The 20310-nt window shown below is 41.9% G+C and overlaps 1 protein-coding gene and 1 long non-coding RNA gene across 4 annotated transcripts in view; both read left to right on the top strand.

The window, feature by feature from the left end:
* Positions 1 to 20310, top strand: part of ttc27 (tetratricopeptide repeat domain 27) — a 53115-nt gene that overhangs the window by 25203 nt on the left and 7602 nt on the right. For all 3 annotated transcript variants that reach the window (XM_032542000.1, XM_032541999.1, XM_032542001.1), the window contains exons 8-9: positions 3157 to 3269; positions 6978 to 7044. In XM_032542000.1, the coding sequence (XP_032397891.1) occupies positions 3157 to 3269; positions 6978 to 7044 (180 nt within the window). The remainder of the gene's footprint in view (positions 1 to 3156; positions 3270 to 6977; positions 7045 to 20310) is intronic.
* Positions 11143 to 20207, top strand: LOC116705689 (uncharacterized). The gene is made up of 3 exons (XR_004335998.1): positions 11143 to 11154; positions 19535 to 19538; positions 20123 to 20207. It is a non-coding gene; the product is annotated as an uncharacterized LOC116705689 (long non-coding RNA).

Consider the following 20310-nt stretch of genomic DNA (forward strand, 5'->3'; position numbering starts at 1 on the left):
TAGTTTTTATAGTTTATTTGAACATTTATAGTTTTTGAACATAAAAAAAAAACAAAAAAAAAAACAACAACATTAAAATAAAAGATTTATATACATGCATTCCTGCATACATATAATTAGAATGACAAATAAATAAGGTCATGTACTTATTAGCACAATCTTCCAAATTTGAAAGTCATTCAAAAAGGAACAAAAATGTTCCATGTTCAAAAGGAGTAGGAAGAAGTTGATAAACAACTTATCAAGTCCGACCCCCTTTCTCTATTTTTATCCTTTAGTAAATCTTATTCTTCAGTTATTTGGTAACATCGGTAAGTTGAGACTTCCAAAGCTTTCCTGGGGGAAGTCACTCCTCACAAGTTATGTTCAGTTAAGCCGTAGTCCAATAAGATTCTGTGGGGGTATATAGGGCGTAACCAAATAAAGAATATGAATATTAAAACTCATACTGGATCGAACATTCTATACTCAGGACAAATACTCGTATTGTTAGTCCACCCCGCTGTTAGTAACCTGCAAAGCCTTTTCAATGCATTCTGCAGTTGAAGGATCAAGAATCAAGAACTTTATTTGCCATTTGTGTTTTCACACATAGGAACTCTTGTGCAGTAGTTACTCAGAGTCAAGTTGAGTTTAAAGAGACACACAAAGCATTTACATTATAAATAAATAAAATTTCACAAAACTAGTAAAAAGTACCAATAAAAATAAATAAATTGCATTCCTAAATTGCAAAAAATATAAATGCATATTGCCCTTGGCCCCTAAAGACAACCCCTTATATAGATATTAAAATGCACGGTTATTATTAAAAATTAAGTAAATAAATAAGATGCACAGGTGTATTGCACAGATATGTTACGTTACACACAGCAAAATATTTCATTTTGTTTTGGCCAAAAGTCTTACTGCAGCTGGAAAGAAGCTCTTATAAAATCGTGTTGTCTTTGTGATGATGCTGTCCGCTCGCTTGTGCCTAAGATTATATATTTTATATTTACAGTTTTTGTGTATGAGCAGGGGGTGAGCTGGATGTGATGTGTCCCTAATAATTCTCTCTGCTCTTTTCTGGCAGCGCTTTGTGTAGATTGTGTCCATGGAGGGGAGTTGTGTTCTAATAATCCTCTCTGCAGTCTTTACGACTCTTTGCAGAGCCTTCCTCTCTGTCTGGGTGGTGTTTCCATACCACACAGTGATGCCGGTGGTGAGAATACTCTCTATCAGTCCTTTGTAGACCAGGGTGAGAGGGCGACGGTGCAGACCAGCTTTCCTAAGCAGCCTGATGAAGTACAATCTCTGCTGGGCTTTCTTCACTGTGGCAACAGTGTTCACAGTCCAGTTCAGATCCGATGTTACTTGTAGTCCCAGGAATCTGTAGCTGTCAGCCCTCTCCACCTCAGTCCCCTTGATAATAAGGGGCTGCAAAGGAGGTGGGGTTTTCCTGAAGTCCATAATTACCTCTCTTGTCTTGTCTGCGTTAAGACATAGGTTGTTCAACTCACCATAGGCACAAATGTCGTTTACCGCACTCCTGTAACTCGACTCGTCCCCCCCCTTAATGAGACCCAGGATGGTAGTATCATCTGCATACTTAATAATGATGGTGTTATCCTGGGTGGGGACACAGTCATATGTGTACAGGGTGAATAGTTTAGGACTAAGGCAACAGCCTTGTGGTGACCCTGTGCTGGTGATGAGCTCCGTGGACACCCTCTTTCCCATCCTCACCACCTGTGGTCTTTCAATCAGGAAATCCAGGATCCAGTTACAGGTGGGAGTCGGGATGCTGAGGTCTGTCAGCTTCTCAATCAGCCTACCCGGGCGGATGGTATTAAAAGCCGAGCTGTAATCTAAAAACAGCGTTCTAACATAAGTTCCTCTGCTGTCCAAGTGTTGCAGGATGTGGTGTAGAGCAGTGGCCACTGCGTCATCCACTGAACGATTAGGACGGTAGGCAAACTGGAGGGGGTCAATTGTACCCGGGATTGATGTGCGCGAGAACCAGTTTTTCTAAGCACTTCATGGCTACTGACGTGAGTGCTACTGGCCTAAAGTCATTCATGATAGATGGGTTTGATTTTTTTGCAACTGGTACGATAACGGAGGATTTAAAAATACGGGGGACTACTGCTTGATTTAGAGACAGATTGAAAATGTCTACGTACACACCAGTGAGTTGTTCTGCACATGCCTTCAAGACTCTGGGAGGGACGCCATCTGGTCCAGTGGCCTTGTGGATGTTTACCTGCCTCAAAGCTTTCCGGACCTGTGTGGGTGTCACGTGAAAGACAGTGTCTGTAGGTTTACACTGGACTTTTGAAGGGGTGTCTGTGTTCAATCTGTCAAACCTGGTGTAGAAAGAGGTAAGGCTGTCTGGGAGGGTGACATCCAGGGGGTCTTTGGCTAGTACTGTTTTCTTATAGTTTGTGACAGCTTGGATTCCTTGCCACATACTGCGCGTATTGTTACCAAAATAAAACCTTTAATTTTTTTGGAATACGCCCTCTTTGCAGCTCTGATGGATTTCTGTAGCTCATACCGGGCTTTCTTGTACTGATGATTGCAGCCCCCCCCCCTGACTCGGGACAGCATGTGGTCGCAACTCTAGCATCAGCCTGACATGACCTGGGTCCCTGTGTACTCTGTAATTTCTCTTCAGTTGTGTCTCCCTGGGGATTAGGACAAAATAGATATTTGCTTGGGTCACATATTTGTTACTATAAATTATAACCATAGTTGGTCTCTTGTTATCAGCGAAAGTAATATGAATAGATCCTTGCCATCACCATTTTTCAAGAAATGATCTACTAATCAGCGGCATGTGTGAGGAACTCTTAAAGTTGTATGTTCTCTTTTTTTTCCCCTAAAGTTTTTTCAAGAAATATGCTTAATCTAACAAAAAGCATGCTGGCTCACTTTGTAGTGCTTAGTTGTTTTCATGTTCCATGGTTGATGGCTTCGGAGCGTGTGTATCTGACTCTCTCTCTGTGTGTGTTGTGTGTGTGTGTTGTGTGTGTGTGTGTGTGTGTGTGTGTGTGGTGGGGTGTGTGTGTGTGTGGTGTGTGTGTGTGTGTGTGTGTGTGTGTGTGTGTGGGTGTGTGGTGTGTGTGTGTGTGTGTGTGTGTGTGTGTGTGTGGTGTTTCCATGTGCTTACAGGACTACAGTCTGGGGGATGACACGGTGCTGGATAAGATCAACCTAGCGGAGCCAGATCAGTATGAGCTGCCTGACCTCAGCGCAGAGGAGCAGGCCGTCATCCTAGGCGTCTGGTAAGTCCTCACCCCCCCCCCCCGATCAGCACTGCTTCTGGCTCTGAGCTTAAAACATTACAGACTGTTATGTGGTCACTTCACAAGGAGAGTCCTTGTCAGGGTTTCCCTGGATTCTTTACAGGCAAAGACTGGAAAACGTGTGTAGCATGCACAGTCCGAGTCAGTGTGTCAAACAGCTTTTGAATTCCTGCTTTTTTTAAGCTTTAGTCCCGTCTCTTTTGTCTTTTCAGTTACTTGTGGACAGTTGCAAGTAAGTGTGTCAGTGTTAACCTTTCCTGAGTTTCTCCATTCTGCAGCAGACTTGCAGTGACTCGGGTGGCGACGCCCTGCACTGAGCTCTGGCTCATTCATGGGAGGGGTAGAGAAGAGCAGCGGGGCTAGGAGCTTTTCCTTGGTTCTTATAAAGCAGTCAGTTCTGTTTGATTTGTCTGTTTTTAAAGGATTACAGCAGCTACAGATGACAGATCTTTTTCAGAGTCCATCACTTATTTATAGCTGTGTATATAGCAGGTGTAAAGACGGTTTAAAAATAAATGTAAAAAAGTGTATACTGGAAAATGTTACCAACCCTGCCTTAGGTTGGGAATAACAGGCGAACCAGCTGGAAGGTAGATAGTAGTGTGTTTTTGTCAACAGTCAGTTGAAGAAGAACTGTAACTGGCGAATGAGTCCGTAAACTCGCTAGGGTCAGGGTTAGTCTACGGTGTACTGAGGTAATAAAGGATTAGGTGAGAAGGAGTCATTCTCTTCCTCAGGCTGGTTTTTGGAGCCCGTGGAGTAGGGCTGCACGATTATGGCCAAAATGATAATCACAATTATTTTGATCAAAATTTTGTTGATTTTAACCAAAACAAATTGTCACATAGGCTATTTATAACTGCGAGAGGGAGTGTGATGGAAACACTGGTACAAATACAGGTTTGCCTCTCATGCTTAACAATATACAGCTGTGTTAATAACAATTAAAACTGGGGACAAATGTCAGATGTGTGGACCGGCGCTGTGTGGCCGGGCTGCGTGGAGAGTAAGAGGAAAGGGAGTAGAGATCCAACACAGGCACGGCTTTACAGACGAAATGGGTCATGTAACGCAAAATTAAACCATATCCATATAAACAGCATTGCAGCGGATGTGAGGACATTAGCACCGGTGCATCCTAGAGGAGCTAACAGCTAACAGACGCTACTAGCTAACAGCTAACAGACACTACTAGCACCGGTCACTGCTGTTGTCTGAAAACGGGACAAAGTGTTGCGTTTACTGGTAAACTGGTAAACCTTGAGACCAACATATAACCGACTGCTATCTGTTGAGTTGTCCTCCCGTTACTCTGTCCTCTGGGACTGTCTCCATCTAGAAACTAAGCTGCACGGTGCAGGGAACTACTTTGACTGGCTCATGTGGAGACGGGTTTACGGAGAAAGTTTGGAACAGGTGTCAGCACTTCTTTTTCTTCTGTGCTTTTACCTCGGGATTAGGGATCAACTACTGTAAATAATGAACTTGTTTGTAGTGGCGGTTTTATCCAAAAAAGTGTGAATACAAGACATTAAATGCTGTATGAAAGCATTTAGCTTCCCAGCGCGTCAGTGGTTAATTGCCATGCTGCTGCTGGGACTGTGGGGGAGGGGAACGGAGCGAGACTGCTCGGAGACGATGGATGAGCAGCAGGTCTCTAAATTAATAGTAGATCCCAACACCTGCTTGCTAAACATTAAAAATGTATCTTGTACCTCTTGAGTCTTCCAGAGAGTGAACAAACCAGATTTATGAAAAACAATGAATATGTACTCTATTGTTACTGGAGCCTTAAAAAAACCTTGAAAACCTATAATCAGCTTGTTGATACATACTGTACATAGTGTAGTCTTGGATGGAACTGTGGGGCCAATTAGAGACCTCTGCTCATAGACTGATAATTGCATCTTTGTTGTCCAAGCCAAAGGAGATATGAAGTTATCAGTGTACATGGTAAATGCATTGGAAAAAATTACTATTAACTGAATTTATTCAGCCACAGTACTGCCTTACACTATTTGACATAAAACAAATCCACAATCAGGGAGTTGGGTATATAAATGGATATGACCTGAAGAGACACTGGATAGCAGTTATGCATCAGTGAAGTTGGAGCCGTTACACAGCCGGTGTGAACAGTTGCATTGGCTGAAATGGGAGAATACTTCTTCAGTCAGATGGATGGCTGTGAAACGTGTGTAGTGTTGAAAGGGTGTTGGTGTAATCCAGGGACTTGAAGTAAGTGGTCACTTTGACCAAGAATTTGAATGACCTCTTCATTGTCAGGGCGTCTTGTATTAATTAGAGCACATTCCAGGATGTGATTACTTTTCATTACATTTTAGCCGCGGGCTTACACCAGAGAGTGCCTGGTCATCCTGTCTCCTCCATGGTCTTTTTACCTCTGGGAATGTGACCTTGTCTGGGTTTTCTTGTCTCACTCTGTGGATATGTGGCACTCTGGAAGCTCTTACATTTACCTTTTAGGTAAAGTACTTTAGAAAGCTTTATCAATTAATGCACTGTGAAAACTCATAAATCAGGAGATTCATGGACAGTTTAGCTTGGAAGTTTATTATTGACCTTGAAACATGAGTCTCAACTCAAGGTCTAGATACTAGATTGTTCCTGGGCTTCAACTTCAACAAACAGTTTGCAAGGTCAAGAATTTACCTTTAAGCTAAACCAACTGAAATAAGAAGTTCTAAAAGTGCCTAAAAAACAACCACGTGGTGATAACGAGCGTCAGATATGGTAGAAAGCGGTGGACAAGGCTAGTAATTGGACCTTGACTTTAAATGTATTGTCTAAATAGCTGCTAACGTTAGCCTCAAGCTACAGTTTGAACTAGCTGGGATGGGGGGTTGTTCAACCTTGTCAGGAACCAAAAGGCTTCACACCTGATCCAAACCGCGTCCGACGTGATCCGACATCAGAAAGGTGTGGTGGAGGGGCATGTGACACCAATTGTGATGAAGCATACAGCAGCTTCCATCCTGCTTCCAACCTTGTTGTCGTGCTTTGTGGTCATTTAACATCTTTGTGTGTCTTTGTGGTTGCTTTATGTTGCTTTGGGATCAGTTTGTGTCACTTTGAAGATGGTTTTCCAACAAGACATTTGCAGAGTAACTTTAAACACGCAGCAAAGAGGTGCAGGGTGGAGTCAAACCCGCGGCTGCTGCGTCTAGGAGTACACCTCTATATATGGGCACGTGCTCCCACGGGAGTAACAAGTAAAGCTTCTTGATTTGTCTTCTGATTATGAAATGATAAACAAAAAGGAATGTAGCCCAAAATACATCTTTAAAGTGGAATTACATGGGTTTGGTTTGTCAGCATTAGCAGTTTATTATATAAAAGAGATTAATGGCAAAATAATTATTTAAAAATCATACAATGTGATTTTCTGGATTTTTGTTTTAGATTCCGTCTCTTACAGGTGAAGTGTACCTATGATACAAATTACAGACCTACATGCTTTGGAAGTAGAAATACCTGCAAAATCCGCTGTGGATCAAATACTTTTTCTCGTGTGTGTGCGTTTGTGTTTATATTTTTTGGGGATGTTAAAAGGTTCATAGTATTAGGAATAACAAGAATATGCAATGTAGTGAGAAAATAAAAGATGTGTGTGTATTTATAATATATAATGTGTATATACTGTTAACCGAGAGCGTTGTCCTGCAGCACTGACTTCCAGAAGAATAACCCTGTCCACAAACTGACTGAAGAGGAACTCCTGGCCTTCACATCAGTGAGTCATTTTTTATTGTTTTTGTGATTGTCTTATTGCCCAAAAAAACTAAGTCAGAAATACCTGATGATCATGATTTCTTTGTCTTTGTTTGTATAAACTATATGTTCTCTACTGATGCCTTAAAGTATCGATAGTTTCAACCTTCGGTCACACAGACATATTATGCTCATCATTCCTTGAACCTACTGTACTGTTTTTGGTAAAAGTGACTGTAAAGAGCCCCTATTATACTCCTTTTCTGCTCTGCTCTGATTGGCTTGCTGGCCGACTGTTTTGATTGGTCAGCCAAATTCAAACAGCCACTGGGTGGGCTGTGCTCGCTCAGGCAGCACCAATGGGCAGCACATATGAAAAACTGGACTGGCTTTTTCCATCAATGACATCACTAATTGAGGAATTTCAAACAGGAATGTGGCGAGTTTTCAGGCATTTGAGAACAAGTGCTGTCTGTGTGAGAGAGGGAAACGTTTCTACATGTAGTCATCTAGTCGTGGTACGCCAACATAATGAGTTGGCTGGCGGCAAGGCCCAAGCAGGAGGGGAGGGGCTGTATCAGAGCTGTGGCAGCGGCAGAGGTCCAGTATAACAGCCAAGGCTTTCCCTCTAAGCATGGTGGGAATGATCCAAGGTGTGAGGGCTCCATCCACCTATAAACGGTGGGTATTTGAGCAGTGGTGTCAACACCAAAATGTTCCCCCATCTCAATGCTCTGTTGTGGAGCTGTTGGACACGGGACTCTCCTTTTCCACTATTAAGCTTTCTTTAGCAGCTATGCTTCGACTTGTGCAAAGCATGTAGGCGGCCTTCATGCTTTATCTGCGCATCCCTCTTGTACCCAGTTCACTTTGGATGGTTCCAAAGTTTGCAGCGTATTTGCCTAATGTTATCCCCACAGCCTATCGCTCTACGGCTTTTGAGCTTTTTTCCCCGTCTTTTTGGATCCGTGGAGCAGACGAGGTTGCATTCCCTGTGCCCGGTGCATGTTCTATGCACCTAATACTAGGGGTGGGCGGATCGATTTAAATATCGATAGTATCGATGCCAACGCTGGTATTGGTATTTGATCGATACAACTGTAATTGAATCGATATTTTAATTTAGATATCTCTCCTCTACGTTCACTATACTTTGCTTGTGTCTTCCACTTTCCTGAGCAAACGCCGCTTTCACATCTTGGCCCACATTGCTCCTCCCCCCCCTCCCTGCTCCTCTGCTGTGATTCGTTGTTGTGTCGTCATGTGACTCACTGACACAACGCGCAGAGGAGCAGCGGGACTGAAAGCACAATGAATGAGAGATCAGGATGGCCGAGAGGAAGAGAAGTGTTGTGTGGAGCTATTTTACGGCACTAAATGATAATACTGCAACTTGTGATACGTGTAAAAAGAGCATTCGATACTGTGGCAACACTATAAACCTATACAAACACTTAAAAACACAGGACAAGGAAAATGCTGATCTACAAAAACAAAACAAAAAAGAAGAAATGAAGAGGGAAATCAATCCACTTCCAGCCCCCCGGCACAGAGACAGAGTTCGTTGGGAGAGTCATTTCAGAGAGGCAGAGAATACCCAGGTAGCTTGTAAGAGTAGGCTAATATTATGTTGGTCATGTCATATTGTGCATTAGTTAGTGTGATTGCTCAAGAATAAGACATTGCAAAATTTTTGTTATTCTTTATTTATTTATGTATTTTTTTAAAAGGCAGTAAAATTTGGTTTGTATTCATTCTACAGTGCCTAATAAGTAATAATTTTTTGCACTTCAATACATTAATAAAAAACATTGCCTAAAGAATTGATCATTCATTCACCTCAGAAATAATGAAATGCTCTCCCCTACACAAAAGTATTTTTTTAAGTAAAAAGTATCGTATTGGTATCGGTATCGGCAATACGGACCCTATATGTATTTGGTATCGGATCGATACCAAATTTTGCAGTATCGCCCACCACTACCTAATACACCATACTCCGGGAGGGCTGCTATGTGACCAGTTGTTTGCCAGGGGCGGAGCCCGTTCTAGGGGCGGAGCCCGTTCTAGGGGCGTCCTGCTAGCTCACCTGGTGTAGTGTGCGCCCAATGTACAAAGGCTCAGTCCTTACTGCAGCAACTATGGGTTTGATTCCGACCTGCGGCCCTTTGCTGCATGTTGTTCCCCCTTTCCTGTCTTTAGCTGTCTTGTCAATTAAAGGCCTGAAAGGCCCAAAAAATAATCTTTACATTAAAAAAATAAATAATTTCAAACCTGTCTAACAGCGGCTTTCTCACTGGATTGTAGCGGCTGTAGCCCTAGTTTACAACAGCAGATTGCTTCCATTGCCTCACTACATTACTTCAGTAATATGAAACGGTGATGCCAGTTTCAGAAAGAATTGTAAGCAGTTTGTTCTGCTCAACCTTGGAACACAGAATGGCTGAAAGCCATATTTCAAATGATAACATCAGAGTAGTCTCAAGGTTGGCAGAATAAATGATCAGTGATCATCCCTGACCCGACTCCTGTGAAATATCTCATTTTCTCCTAAAGGAAAGCATCGCCAATTGTGAAGCACCTTACTCTTTGTCCTGCTGAGGCATACGTTGTCCTTCTCTCGCCTGGACGCTCCACTCTTCTTCAGAGGAGTGAGTTAGGAGTGAGTGAGTGGAACTGAAGACCGGAATTAAAGGGTGAGAAACGGAGTGGTGCTGCAGGCTCTCCTCTCACTCTGTTGGCTCCAATCACACAGCGACTACTTTCTGCATGTTAAAAGCATGGATGGCATGGACAATTAGGATTAGGAATTTTATTGTTTGCCTTAAGTGTTACGGGAGATCTTACTTTGAGTCTAAAGCTTATTAATTGTTATTTTGGATTTTAGCATCAAGCATCTGTCATCAGCTCATTAACATCTGAAATACATTGTCACACCGGACGGCTCTGAGGGCGGCAGTCTTCAGACGTCGTCAATGCCATGTGGCGGTTCGGATTGATCCTTGTTTATCCATTCTTTTCTCTCAGACGACAGCAGTCATCTTTTCATGTGGCAGTTTTGCCTGATTCAGAAAGTGTGTTCTATACTGAGAAGTCATTGGATCATTCCTCCCTAAGGCTACCGGTTCCTGTTCTGAGTAAACCATACACAATGTCTGTCTCTTGGTCAGGAAACACTCATGTTCACACATCAGTCTGATCAATCAGTGTGTCCACAGGCAATTAGTTGATTGTTTGGTATTTTCTTCTTCACCATTGTTACAAAAATTCAGCAAAAAGCAACAAAAAAGACAATGGTTTTATTCTTTCAGTTAACTACAGATGTCTACTGTGAAACATAATGAAACTGTCCGTAGGTGCTGGCAGGATTGTATTTCATCGTACCGACCGCCAGCACCAAGGCTCCCACTCAGCGAGCCAGCAAGAAAACATTGCACGAGATTTATTAGGTTTTTTCTAAACGTTACCAATACAACACCATTGTAAAAGTCTGATTAGCTAACGCACGCATTTCAAATACACACTCACTGCATCTCATAAAGCAGCTCACATTTGCAGAGGAGTCATGCAGAGGGCAAAACACACTACACAGCCAGGACCAAGACATAGACATGAGTAAAAATAAACATTCTAAATATTAGCAGGTAAAATAATACATTATTAATTGGGAAAATATTAAATGCATTTTCTAGTCCGCTGCTGTGTCCCCATTATCAGCCCGTTTCAGTCTATAGACAGCACCATAACCCTAAATCTGCAGATATAGTGCCAGCAACCCAAGGTTGACAAGGCCCAATCAAAAGCTGAAGAGACATTTCTAGGCGACCTAATGTTCCAGTTAACTTTAATGAAGAGAGAACACACATTGAGTTGGAGATGAAAACACTTGCAGCTGGGGTCTGTGTGAACAAAGAGCTGTTGTTACCCCGTGTGCAGGCAGTTGCTGGCTCTGTGAGCAGGCATCTTCCCAGCCTACATGTAGATCCGGGAATCTGCAGGCTGGTTAGATGGTTGTCACATGTCTAGCTGTCTTCATCGAGACATGACAACTGTCGCTTTCCTGGAGAACCATCTGGACCTAGTGCTGATGTGTCAGTTATTTCCTGAGCTTTTCACTCATAGAGCAACAGTCGTTGGTTACAGTGTAAAAAGACATTGTCTATATGACTATTAATATGAAAATGAATCAGCTTACAGTATGTCATCATCAAGGCAGTATCTAACTGCCAAACAGTTATGGGCTTTCTCCAGATCAGTTTAACAGAGAAAAGGTTAATAAGTAGAGGGTAGCCTAGCATTGGCAGACCTCACATGCAGTGATGGCTGCTGTGCAAATAGTCTCTGGAAGGAACTTTTTTGGTTTTTTTAGAGATTATTTTTTGGGGCTTCCCTTTTATTATAGTGACAGTAGATAGACATGAAAGGGGGGAGAGAGATGGGGATGACACCGCAATGGGCCGCAAGTCAGATTCCAACCCGGGCCGCTGCAGGACTCAGCCGACATAAGGTGCACGTTCTTATTGGGGGGGCTAGAGGCCGCCCGCATAAGAGAACTCCTCATCCAATATTAAATGAATTGTTGACTCAACAATCCAAAAGCAAAATTCCTTGTATGTGTCCTCATACCTGGCAAATAAAGCTGATGGTGATGATGATGATAATAATACATTTTGCGAACGCCTTTCTAGATACACAAGGACACCTTGCACGTTTTAAGAGGACATAAAAGAAGAAACTACAAGAGAATACATTTAGCTTTATAGAAATACATTTAATTAACAAAACGGACATCTGAAAAGTGCTGAGAACTGTCAGATATGCAGTTTGGGAGGGTTTCTATGGCAATGCAGTACTATGAAGACTTAAGGATTAAAAGCTTCTTTTTTTTTTTTAAAGATATGCCTTTAACATTTAAAAAAAAAAGAAAAAAGAATTGACTGTGTCTGCCTGTCAAATGCAGGAGGGGAGGGCATCCCACAGTGCAGAGCAGCTGAAGGCCCTGGCATAAGCGCATCAGCTCTAGTCTGGATCGGCTGCAGGGCAGGCCGCCAGGCAGATGTGCTTGTATTGGATTACAGTATGGGGGACAACAAGAAGTCCCAAGCTCTCTCCCCAGTACAGTCAACATTTCCATAATGTTAAAACTTTGCAAATGGATTAAAAAATGGATGGTCAGTTAGACCACTGCCATGGTGCACCCTGTGTCCTGATAGATCTTAATTGTAACTATAAGAAATAAGAGGACAGTTGAATATTAAACTAGATGTGATTTCTGAAAGGATAACAAACCCGCTATCCCCCCAAATATCTTTGAGTGTGTAAATGGATTCCTAACTGATGGGAAGTGATAATTATTCCAAAAAGTGTCTGTGGATGTTTCGCCTTTAAATGTCTTTCAACAGCATTCCAGACCCTAAGGGACTTCCAGACAACACTTCCTGATCTAAGTTGGAGGTCCCTAGGATCTGTGCCTGCGTATGCCAGATCTTGCCAGACTTTCTCTTTGCTATTTAAGAATCATGGGGAAATTGTATCTGAAAACTTCTTAACTGAAAATCCCCAAAAATAAGTAGTGGATGGTCTGTGCAACTAACCGATGGCATTACTTTCATAGAGCACGGCAGCTAATAATCCACCATAATAATAAAAATAGGAAGTACATTTTAGCCCATTTTAGATTCTACCACACTAAAAACATGTTCTCTACTGTCTTCATTGCTGTTGAAATGACCTTATAGTTCATTTATTTACAGATGGCGCCTGTGACTGGCAGAGCCGCGGCTCGTCTCCTGCTGTGTAAATTATTAATGCTCTGTTTCTCAGTGTACGTGATCATCTCAGCCTGCATTACAGATAGATGCGTCCTGGCTGTATGGACTTATGACCGGGACTCTTTGTTTCACATCAGAGAGTCGATGGAGGTCCTGCTTGGTAATTACGACAGATTTAAACAGGCATTTCCTCCTCCATTTGCTATCGATCCTGACTCACCTGACTACTTGCTACTATACCGGGCTCCGGGTAGGGTCCGTAGGAGATTCAGGAAAAGAGGCTTGCGGTCTGGTGTTCAGGTCAGGCAAAGGCGTGCCGCAGCGCGCGGTGGCTCTGTTATCTTCGGCCGCCGGGACCGCATTCAGTGCCTGCGGCGAATTCCTCTTCTTGACGTGAGCGGCAGCGTAGCTTCGCCGCCGCCTGTTCGGATTTCAACGGATGTCCTGGATCCTTCGCAGCGCTGGAGTGGTGGTGGTCAGAGGTTTTCGCCGCAAATGTTTACTTCCGTGTTTGTGCCGGCTCTTTCCAAATGGACCGGCAAGAGACCACGTGAACGCTGGTCGTGTCTGCAACCAATGCCGTTGCAGAGCAGGGACACTGCCTCCGTGACGTTCTCTAAAATGCATTTCGGCCTGTTGAATGCTCGTTCTATTGCGAACAAATCACATTTACTAAACAATCTTTTCACAAGGGAAGGCCTGGATATTATGTGTTTGTCAGAGACATGGCAGAGAGAGGAAGAGCTTATTCATTTAAATGAGCTCTGCCCAGCTGGTTGCTCTGCTATTGGGAGGCCCCGCCCTTCTCGTTGCGGTGGTGGACTGGCTATTGTGCACAAGGACATTCACAAATGTAATGAAATTTTGCCTAAAAAATTCTCTTCTTTTGAATTTCAGATGATAAAGGTGGGTTTTTTATCCCCCTTCTACTGTATTCTGGTTTATCGACCTCCGGGCCCTGCTGCTGTCTTTCTGAAGGATTTTAGTGAATTCTTATCCTCTATTATTAAGATGGAATCTGTTTTAATCCTTGGGGATTTTAATCTTCATGTAGATGACAACTCATCTTGCCCCGCAATGGAATTTTTAACATTGACTGAAACTTTTAATTTTAATCAGCATGTATCTGAGCCCACTCACCAAAAAGGCCATATTTTAGACTTAGTTTTTACACTTGGCCTAGATATATCAAACGTATCTGTAAATGATGTCTATATGAGTGACCATAATATTGTTCTGTTTGATCTTCACTTCAGTTCTGACCCAAAGCTTCCAGTAGTTACGTCTCAGAGACGTGTTATCACGGCAGATACTGCAGATATTTTTTCTGATTTGTTTGATCCTGCTCTACTTATGGATTGCCCTGATGTGGATGATTTCGTTCACTGTTTAAACAATCACTGTGAAAAAATTCTGGATCAGGTGGCCCCTGTAAATTCAAACTTGCCTTCTCGGGGAAAAATGTGGCCTTGGATTAATGAAGAGATTTTAAAACTTAAGAGACTGTGTCGAAAGACTGAACGCCTGTGGAAATCCACTAGCCTAGAGGTACACAGGCTTTATCTCAAAGAACTTGTGTTGTCCTATAATGTGACGGTTGGAAAAGCCAGATCTGACTATATCCGTCAACTAATAACAGTAAATAAAAAAAATCCTAAAGTGCTGTTTGATACGATCAATACACTTGTTTGCCCTGCTGCCCCAGTTATCCCTGTTTTTTGTGAAGCTGACAGCAATGCCTTTTGGGTTTTTTTCACTAATAAAATTAAAATGATTAAAGATAAAATCCCCTCCCATTTGTGTGGTACCACTGCTGTTTTTAAGCCAGTCCCCAGCATGTGGTCCACTTTTAGGACTGTGACAATTTATGATATTTCTGAATTGGTGACCAGGATGAAGCCATCTTCCTGTTCATCTGACGTCATTCCATTTAGATTATTCAAAAAAGTGTTTGATGAAATTGGCCCTTGTGTAACTAAAATGGTTAACCTCTCGCTGTCTACTGGCGTTTTTCCAGATGCTTTTAAGCATGCTATAGTGGAACCGTTGCTAAAAAAGGCAGGTTTGGACCCGTCGGATTTGAATAGTTTTCGGCCTATTTCTAAGCTCCCGTTTTTATCCAAGATCATTGAGAAGGTAGTCTGCGAACAGTTGACATTTCACCTGGATAATAGTAACATCCATGAGCCATTCCAGTCAGGGTTTCAGTCACACTCTACCGAAACGGCCTTACTGAAAGTGTCAAATGACATTATGATGTCAGCTGACAATGGAAGACACTCTGTTCTAGTTCTCTTGGATCTGTCTTCAGCCTTTGACTCCGTCGACCACCAGGTTTTGCTGAAAAGATTAAGGGATCAAGTAGGGCTGTCAGGGTCAGTTCTGCAGTGGTTCACTTCATATTTATCTGGGCGTAGTTTCAGTGTTACAGCTAACCAAATAAGGTCTGAGTCTGCAGACTTGCTCTGTGGAGTGCCTCAAGGCTCTGTTCTGGGCCCTGTTCTATTCTTGTTGTATTTGATCCCTTTGGGAAAGATCATACAAAGGTTCAATGATGTTTCTTTTCACCTATTTGCTGATGATATCCAACTTTACTGTTGCTTCAAGCCATCAGAGATCTGTAAGGTAAACTCCTTGCTCCATTGTCTTGTGGAAATTAAAAAATGGTTAAGTGAGAACTCCCTGCAGCTAAATGCAGACAAAACAGAAACATTGATCATTGCCCCTGAGGTTGCAATCCCTGGGATTAAAAAATACTTGGGTGATTTAGGTCAGTCTGCAAAGCCAAGTCTTAGAAATTTGGGAGTTATCTTTGACAAAGACATGTCGTAAGTGCAACACTGCAAGCAGCTGATGAGAAACTGCTTTTTTCAATTAAGGAAAATCTCAAAACTTAGAAACATAGTCTCAAGAAATGATTTGGAGCTTATCATTCATGCCTTTGTGTCTTCGCGGTTAGACTATTGTAATAGTTTATTTTTATGCCTGAACCAAAAGGAGCTCTCTCGACTGCAATTAGTACAAAACTCTGCAGCCAGAGTTTTAACACGTACTAATAGGAGGTCTCACATATCCCCAATCCTAAAAGAACTTCATTGTCTACCAGTGTCTTATAGGATAAATTTTAAAATTTTGGTTCTAGTTTTCAGAGCTTTACATGGCCAGGCTCCCCTCTATATTAGTGACCTGATTCAGCGTTATACCCCTGTGCGTGCTCTGAGGTCTGTGGATCAGAACCTGCTGACGGTTCCACGCACTCGCTACCGCACTAGAGGTGACCGGTCTTGTCAGGCTGTTGCCCCCAGGTTGTGGAATGACCTTCCACCGTCTATGCGCTCTTCTGATTCTGTTGATGCCTTCAAATGCAGACTAAAGACTCATTTATTTGTTCAGGCTTTCAATTAGCTACTTGTGGGTTGATATGATCATGGACTGTCTTTTATTGTGTTTTTATTGTGTGTATTTTATGATATTAATGTTTTTGTTGTGAAGCACTTTGTGGCCCTATACCTGTGAAAGGTGCTATATAAATAAACTTTTACTTACTTACTTATGTTAACAGGCGCATGACAAATGCTGGGTTATTGTTTGATTTGAGTCACTCAGTGATTGATGACACTAGAGGAATAACTGTCTAATTGGGACAATTTACCGTTGCATTAATGACTCCAGCAAGACTCGCTAAGCATCCACAAACCTCATTAGTGTTTGTTCATCTCCCCTAAAACCATGCATCACATTAAGTGCATATGTCCATGGTGATGAATGTACTGGAGGTAGAAAGTCATTGTTGTATAACTTGTTCTAATTAAAGTGAGCCAAAACCTGAGCTCTTATAAACAGTGAGAGCGCTCTTCCCTGGTGTCTTCCTGCCAGGAGAGCAGTGTGATATCCCTTTAATCAGCTGATCTCCCACTTATTGTACAGCACATTATCACCAGAGCGCACACGGGGGGGCAGTAGGTTTAACAATCAGATGATCTTATCACCTGAGAAGACTTGTTTGAAGACGGTTTCACACATCAGCGGGTCCTGTTGCTAAGGCAAGGCAAGGCAGCTTTATTGTAGAGCACATTTCAGCAACCGGGCAATTCAAAGTGCTTTACACAAAATCATTAAACAGATAAAACACAAGTACAAACAGTTAAAAATCATAAGCATTAAAAACCGATAAAACACATGAATAGACAGTTAAAAAATAGACACATAAAACACAAGAATAAAAGTTACAGTGCAGCATAAGAAATTTAAAGAAATGAGCATTAATTTAAAGAAAGGCAGCATCAAAAAGAAAGGTCTTCAGCCTTGACTTAAAAGAACTGAGTAGCAGCGGACCTGCAGGTTTCTGGGAGTTTATTCCAGATATGAGGAGCATAGAGGTCCTGTTGCTAAGCCGAGGTCCGTGTGCTGCCAGTTCAGAGCGTATCCCAGGATATCGGGATATTATGGTGCTGTTGATATGTCTTCATCTTGGTACTACGTGTGTAATTGTTGTCTGGCTCTGTGTGGATCTTCTTGTCATTCCTTCTTTTGAGTGGAGCTGCTCGGGAACACAATGTATTTCAGAGGGAACTAGGCCTGCACGATTCAGGGAAAAATATGAATCACCATTTTTTTGTTGCTTAGAATTGATATCACAATTCTCTGCCACGATTTTTTTTGACCATGACAAAACAAACTGGCAGTACCAAACACGGTTATTATAGTTTTGCATTAGTTTTTATTTCGTCTTTGACTTTGTTTTCAAGTTCAGTTCAATTAGTTTTTAAAGTTGATTTGCTAGTTTATTTATTTTTTGAAAATGCTTAGTTTAAGTTTACTTTTTATTAGTTTGTCTTTTTTGTAATATGGGTTATTAGTCAGGATTCAAAAAGGTCAGGAAAAAGTATTAATAACTTAACAAAAACATCATACAATTTTGGAAATACGTATTCACAATGTATTCAACAATAATATCAGTACATAGAATGTACATATGATGATGAGCACAGATATGTAATATGATACATTAGATATAGTAAATATGTAAAAAGTCAACACAACACGCCATACACCAACAGGCTGAAGACAACAGACACCACAGACTAAAGAAGACAGACACCAACAGACTAAAGAAGACAGACACCCACAGACTAAAGAAGACAGACACCAACAGACTAAAGAAGACAGACACCATCAGACTAAAGAAGACAGACAGACACCAACAGACTAAAGAAGACAGACACCATCAGACTAAAGAAGACAGACACCCACAGACTAAAGAAGACAGACACCCACAGACTAAAGAAGACAGACACCCACAGACTAAAGAAGACAGACACCAACAGACTAAAGAAGACAGACACCAACAGACTAATGAAGACAGACACCAACAGACTAATGAAGACAGACAGAAAGACACCAACAGACACCAACAGACTAAAGAAGACAGACACCAACAGACTAAAGAAGACAGACACCCACAGACTAAAGAAGACAGACACCAACAGACTAAAGAAGACAGACACCAACAGACTAAAGAAGACAGACACCAACAGACTAATGAAGACAGACAGAAAGACACCAACAGACACCAACAGACTAAAGAAGACAGACACCAACAGACTAAAGAAGACAGACACCAACAGACTAAAGAAGACAGACACCAACAGACTAAACAAGACAGACAGACACCAACAGACTAAAGAAGACAGACAGACAGACTAAAGAAGACAGACAGACACCAACAGACTAAAGAAGACAGACAGACATCAGACTAAAGAAGACAGACAGACACCAACAGACTAAAGAAGACAGACACCAACAGACTAAAGAAGACAGACAGACATCAGACTAAAGAAGACAGACCTCAACAGGCTAAAGACACAGACATCAGACTAAAGAAGACAGACACCAACAGACTAAAGGAGACAGGCGGACACCAACTGACTAAAGAAGACAGACACCAACAGACTAAATGAGACAGACAGACAGAAAGACACCAACAGACTGAAAGGAGACAGACAGACACCATCAGACTGAAGGAGACAGACGTCCCGGTCAGAAAGATTTACCGTTATTTCTCTGAGAGACATTGACATAGACCAAACCTGAGGACATTTACTCCATAACTTGAACCAAAGCAAACAGATTAATTTGGCACCGAGAGCTCGTTGGTCCTCACCAAGCCTGTAAACACAGAAGGGAGAGCATGGCAGCGCTTGGGAGACCTTTAAAACCTAGTTCATACAGTCTCTGATTACAACTCACAGAAGGAAGTCGTAGGTTTGGGATGCAGTCGGCTCATAAAATTTAAATGAGAATCAAAGTCCTTAAAAAAAAACACAGAAACCAAATCAAAGTTCTTTAAAACTGAAATGGTGACCCGGGTGATTAATCGTGCAGGCCTAGTGGGAACTGAAACTATTGAACTAAATCCTGGAATAACTGCTGGAGTTACCTGACCCTTTCTATTTCTACGGTTCCTTGGTTAATGCAATACTTCTTCATGTTCCTGGCCTCTTGATACATTCAATATAATAATAATAATAATAATAATAATAATAATAATAAATAATAATAATAATTTGGTCAGTAATACTTAAAGATTACCTAAGTGGCTCTGGGTTTCGAAGCCTTTATTGGTGATCTGGTGACTCCGTTCCAGTCACCCCCCCGCTGCATGTACGGCCCAGAGACAGCGATGGAGCACAGATACACGCTGACCAATCAGAGCAGACTAGGCTTCTGAAAGAGTCTCAGACGGGTGCAGCAGCTATGGTTAGGATCAGAAAGATAACGTGTGTTTTGAACATTAAAGTGTGTAAATATGTTCTAATAGAATCACAAGATACAAGTATGAAGCTGAAAATAGAATCGGTCACCTTTAACATTAACCATCGATAGGAACTCTATTGCTGCTGTTTATATTTCTAATTATGCTAATTAAAAAGTACCCTACAGGAATGCGCTACTGGTTAAGCGTTTTTTTGAAAAATAAGATCTTAGGGGAATAACTCATATTTTAGCATATTTGCATTTTTATTTTGTAACAAAAGTCTTGAAATTGTGGAATTTGTTTGTCAGTTTTCCAGTGATCAGAAAAAGCATACTGTCTGTTTTAGAAGACAATATGTGATAGATACTTTATCATTTTGGCTTTGTGTCTTTAGGAGGGGTGGTCGTGGCCCCCGTCTCCTGAATTGCTGCTCATTCTGGGTAATCAAGTCAAGCCACTTTAATAAAACCCACATTACCTTTGAGCAGCTCAAAGTGCATTACCTCTCGGGGGGGTCACAACAGCTCAGACTCGGGGGTGAGTGAAACCGAGGCTGAGGGTGTCTGTCCCAGAGCTGTAGCCGAGCCAAAGTAGAACACTTTTTAATTTATTGACTTTATCGGTTATGAGGCGAATAAAAACCAGATCCAGATCATCTACAAAGTGACAAAACGGCCCTCGTCTAAATGTATGTATTCTATACTGAACATGTCCTATTTTAGAGTGATTTGTAGCGGTCTACTGGATTCTCATACACGGT

This window comes from Etheostoma spectabile, chromosome 17 (genome assembly GCF_008692095.1).
Source record: "Etheostoma spectabile isolate EspeVRDwgs_2016 chromosome 17, UIUC_Espe_1.0, whole genome shotgun sequence".
NCBI lineage: Eukaryota > Metazoa > Chordata > Actinopteri > Perciformes > Percidae > Etheostoma > Etheostoma spectabile.